At 47.5% G+C, this 4,794-nt stretch overlaps 1 protein-coding gene across 1 annotated transcript; it reads right to left on the reverse strand.

Moving 5' to 3' along the window:
- Window positions 1-267: 267 nt before the first annotated feature.
- Window positions 268-3,006, reverse strand: Slamf9 (SLAM family member 9). Its single transcript, XM_057770516.1, has 4 exons — window positions 2,898-3,006; window positions 2,006-2,347; window positions 997-1,269; window positions 268-607 (listed from the first exon to the last, which is right to left on the reverse strand). Exons 1-4 carry the CDS (start codon window positions 2,938-2,940, stop codon window positions 375-377), a joined length of 891 nt encoding a protein of 296 aa, XP_057626499.1. The 5' UTR covers window positions 2,941-3,006; the 3' UTR covers window positions 268-374.
- Between the last annotated feature and the right edge of the window lie 1,788 nt (window positions 3,007-4,794).

Consider the following 4,794-nt stretch of genomic DNA (forward strand, 5'->3'; position numbering starts at 1 on the left):
TCAATCAGGCGAGAACGCCTGCTGTGTAGTTTAGAGTATTGTGAGACTTAGGTTAGTGAAGAATGGGAAGCACACAGTAAAAACAAACACTTCACCTAACGGGGTCTTCAGACTTGTTTTCCTGCCCAGAGGCAAGCCTGAGAAGGACACACAGCTTCAGTAAAGACAGGAGGACAGGTAGCGAAGGCGGAAAACAGGTTTTCTCTGGGCTGCTGAGCACAAACAGAAACACCAAGCACAGCTCCTCCAAAGGGGTGGGGACTTGACTTTATTGCCAGATGGTGTCTCTCGGGGAATATGATCCTTTCAGGTGTTTAACCCTGGTGTGCCCTCCCACCTGCCCCCCAGATGATTTCCCTGGAGGCTAAGAGGAGTCAGAGCTCAGAACAGAGATCCCCCAGGGATGGTGAGACTGGACGAGGACCAGGTTTCCCCTTCTTCCTCAGTTTAATTCGGTTTCTCTTGAGTTTCCTCACCCTTGACATCTCATAATTTTTCTGGGCTCGGAAGACATAGAGTCCCACAGCCAGAGTCACCAAGAGTAAGAGAAGGAGCAAGCCCTTGGCCAGGAGGCAGAACATTGGAGATTTCTCAAGAGAGCCAGGATCTAGGATAGGAAGAAAGAACAAGAGTTCATTAAAAGAATGATAAAGTTTAGAGGGCAGATGTCTACCTGAAGTGTCTCAGAAAGGCTCTTGGGAGAATAATCAGCTCATATCTTACAGCACATGTCTCTAGAAATACCTATTCTGTGCACAGACGCTCAAAGACTGATATCTGGTCATCAGTCTCAAGCCAAGTACAGAAGAATCCTCTGGGAATCCAGAGCAATTGACAAAGGGAGGGCCCCTCTCTGATCCAATGGCAAGCTTCTACCGGAGAGCTTTATGTTCTAGAGTTCAGTACTCTCCTTAAGAGCCCCAGGCATGGGAGGAGGTGGTGTCCTCAGTCACAGGACTTGCACAGTCTCAGGAATTGTCTCTAGGGTTCTGGTACCTGCACAGAAGGACCCAATAGGGATGAGACGGGAGCTGGTGCTGCTGATGGGGTTGCTGACCCTACAAGTGTAGGAAAGGGCTCTGTCACCGGGCCTCCAGGATGTACTGATGGCAGAGCCTTCACGAGAAGTGTTAGTGCTGTCCTGTGAGGAAAGCCAGGTGTAGGTCGCATCCATGCCTGCTCTCTCTACAGAGCACATCAGGGATATATTACAGGCACCTTCCTCGGAAATCTTAAAGGTCACAGTGACATGAGGCTTTGACAGTCGCCCTAAAAGAGAAAAAACAAAAACAAAACAAACAAAAAACCCACAAAGACCCACTGAACATTCTGAAGTTGGGTCTGTTTTCCTACATTTCTCAAGCCTTGGGTATTCTAGCTATCCTGAGAGGCCCTTTGCTCAAAAAACAAATAAAACCAGATAAAAACAAGCATCTAATTTGTGGTTGCGGGGTCCCAGGGAATGTGCTTAGACAGATGTACACCAGTACTCCTCTTAACTTCACTCTCTCAGCTGTAGATCCCTCCTTCTTCCAGATTCTCTTCTGTCTCACTGATTATACAAAACATTACCACCTTCCCAAGGGTATTTACATTTTAGTCATCTCTCCAAGATCCTAAGTAGATTCAGTATGGCAGGTAGAGAGAAGAAATGTTGGCTCAAGCGGGGAAGAAATGATTAGTAACCTTCAAATCACACAAAAGGATGAGGGGCTAAAGAGCTATTTATCTAGAGGATGCAGTCTGCTGGGTGAGAAAGGACCCTTAGATACCCTTGCTATACACGATCCTCATCACTCACTGCTTTGGGAACCTCTGTGGAAACAGCCTCAGTACCTAATGGCTGCTTGTTCCAGCTCAGTCTCCCTGTGGCTGAGCTCAGACACTGGAGCAGAGCATACTAGAGGCGGTCTGCCTTCCAGTTTCAGCCTCTTAAAGCTTACCTTAGCTCCCAAGCTCCCATGCCAACCTCAGAAAAGCCAGAATAATAGGAGTCTAAACTCACGGTAGATAAGGAGATCGTAAGACTTCGTGATAGAGAACTGGGATGTCTTCAAGTTGACTATGGCTTGGTAAAGTCCCGAGTCCTCCCAAGTCAGATTGTTGATATACAGAGAGTAGCTGGACTCTGAGACATCCACTCGACCATGGTAGCGAGGATCCATCACCTTGATGCTGGTTGGCTGTCCCTCTTTCCCTGGCACCACGATGGCGAGACTTTTTTGAGAGAACCAGGTGATGTTCTCAACCTCTTCATTGGGTGGTATTTCCAGAGAGAGGCTGATAGACTCTTGAAGGACTGCAACCACTTCCTCAGGGTCCTCATCATCTCCAGAAAACCCTTTGGCTGAAAAGAGATGTATGTAGGCCAGCCGATATCTCTGGGAGACCGAGGCTAGTTGGCATGGTAGCCGTGGCTCCTTATCTGAGCGCCGTCCCTAGCTCCATGTTCAGTGTGACTCTCTAGCTACCTCTTGTAGTTCTAGATTTCCATTGCACCCAAGCTGACCAGGAATGGTCCCCCCTTATCTCGTCGCCATCCAAAGTTTTCCCTCTTTCCTTGTCCTTCTTGAACTGCAACCCCATCCACGTCTCCCAGATATCCTCCTCTCTCATCCCTTGAAGATCAGAATGGAAGTTCCTCAAAACTAGGCTGGGATCCAGCTATATCACTCCTGGGTACATACTCATTACAGTCTAAGCCAACATAATGCTATGATGCATGCACACCCACGTTTACTGCAGAGCACGTCACAATAGCCAAGCTAGAGAATCAGTCGAGGTGCCCATCAGCAGGACTGACACATTCATCCCTAAAGGAAGGGTCTTGTTAGCCTAAGGCCAAGTAGAGCTGAGGGGTACAGAGAGAGTCTTACACAGCACAGGCAGCTACTCACCTTCCCGAAGCAGCAGAAGGAGTGACCAGAGAAAGGTCCCCATATCAGCAATCCCTGCCTGGGAAGAATGGCCTGGTCAGTTCCACGGGCTGTGGAAAGAGAAGTCGGTATGGGGTTCTCCAAGAAGAATGACTGATTGATATTGGCAGGAACAGAGAGGGAAATTCTTTGCACTCCAACTTCCTCTGTCCCCATTAAGTTCCTCCCTGGCCCTCATGGGACATTTCTCCCCAGTCTAACAGTCAGATGATTTATCCACTGACTCAGATTGCCCATCCCCCAAACTCAGCTCAAGTCTTACTTCCTAATAACAACTTTCTACTTCCAATTTTCTGCATGTTCAGATCCCATGGAAATCGTATATGCACGCACCAGCCTGCTGCCGGCCCTCGGCATGCGCTCCCCGCCACCTCAGTGCGTCCTGTGTTGCTGTGCTCTCTATCTCCCCTGAGAGTCTATTGTTTATTTCTTCTGTATGTTTCACTGTTCCTGGCCCATGTTAAGTGCACACTCACAGCATTAGAAAGGATGAGTGAGAGAAGTCCTTCTGCTTAAAGCTATCTGTATTCCTACCTGGGATGCTATTTGGGGATGGGGGATTGATCTCTTGTTTTCTAAGAAACTATTTGTCTTCCAGCCACCTTTCTCTTCTGCTCAAGAGTCTGTGAAACAGTTGATGACCACTCAGTAGTGGTTCCATCTGATTCCACACCCTGTGCAGTGAGACCTGCAGACTACACCCCAGTGGCTATCTGAACATTCTGATCATCACTAGAGGACACAGGCACACCTGCAGGCCAGTCTGTCACCTCCCGTCTGGAAGCAGTGGACTCAGGAGTAAGTACGGTCCATTCACCCTGACATTCCTTCTTGGTCACAACCTTTCTATCTGCACCTGCTCTTCCTTCTCAATCTCTTAGAATCTCTATAGAAGTAGGAATCGGGCATGACCAGATGGGCACCGTTGGTGCTCATCAGAGATTGTGCCACACGTGTACAGAACTTTGACCAAACAGGGTTCACTGGGTGAATATCCGTTTGTCACATGGAATGGCAATGTCAGCAGTGCAGAGGAAAGTCTGTGTTACACAGAGCAGTGGTAAGTAGGTTAACATAAGACATCCTATTGAGAAGCCGGTGGTCAGCTCTGGGATTGGGCACCACCAGAAGACATCACTCCCTGAAGTTCTCTTAGATTGGTTAGTGAAAGTCCTAGGAGTGGAGTGGCTGGCTGGCCCCAGGGATTTCTAGAGGAGATGATGCTGATATCAGCAGGGTTCTCAGTGGAAATGATGGATGGAGCCATCATCAACAGCTTCACCAGGTCCTCCTCTGATTTTTGATATAAATATCATCACTTTGCCTTTTGCCGTTGGAAGTCAAGGTTGGTGCCACCTAAGTGGGTTCCTACTGCAAGGAGTTTGAGGACATTCTTCTTCTTCACTTGCAGGATATCAAGGGCTCCAGACACTGTGTGAGTTTCCCCTTAAATTTCAGTGTGAATTGAGAGAAACATCCTGTAGACACCCGCCCCCAAGGCAGCACAGAAAGGCTGATTCTCTTTTAAAATTCTGTTTCAGGCTAGGCATAGTGGTGCACACTTTTTAACACCAGCACTCAGGAGGCAGAGGCAAGTGGATTGTTCTGAATTCCAGGCCACCCTGGTCTATATCATGAGCTGGAGCTACACACAGGGAGACCCTGTCACAAAAGGAAAATGACAACAATAATAACAGCAGTCATTTTAAAAGGAGTTTGTTAGAGTTGTTAATGTCATAGAAATATTTCAAATCATTCAGATTATCAATCTTGATCAAAGATATAGAGAAAATCAGATTTGAGAAGAGATTGTAGAGAATCAAGGTATGAGAAACATATCCTGAAAAAAAAAGGAACC

The sequence above is a fragment of the Chionomys nivalis genome, chromosome 5 (genome assembly GCF_950005125.1).
Source record: "Chionomys nivalis chromosome 5, mChiNiv1.1, whole genome shotgun sequence".
NCBI lineage: Eukaryota > Metazoa > Chordata > Mammalia > Rodentia > Cricetidae > Chionomys > Chionomys nivalis.

Excerpts from the sequence above, each read along its gene's own strand:
- Slamf9 (XM_057770516.1), bottom strand. The coding sequence starts at position 2,940 with ATGGGGACCTTTCTCTGGTCACTCCTTCTGCTGCTTCGGGAAG. Across the intron at positions 2,348-2,897 it reads CCTTCTGCTGCTTCGGGAAG|CCAAAGGGTTTTCTGGAGAT; the intron begins GTGAGTAGCTGC and ends ATCTCTTTTCAG. Across the intron at positions 608-996 it reads TATTGGGTCCTTCTGTGCAG|ATCCTGGCTCTCTTGAGAAA; the intron begins GTACCAGAACCC and ends TTCCTATCCTAG.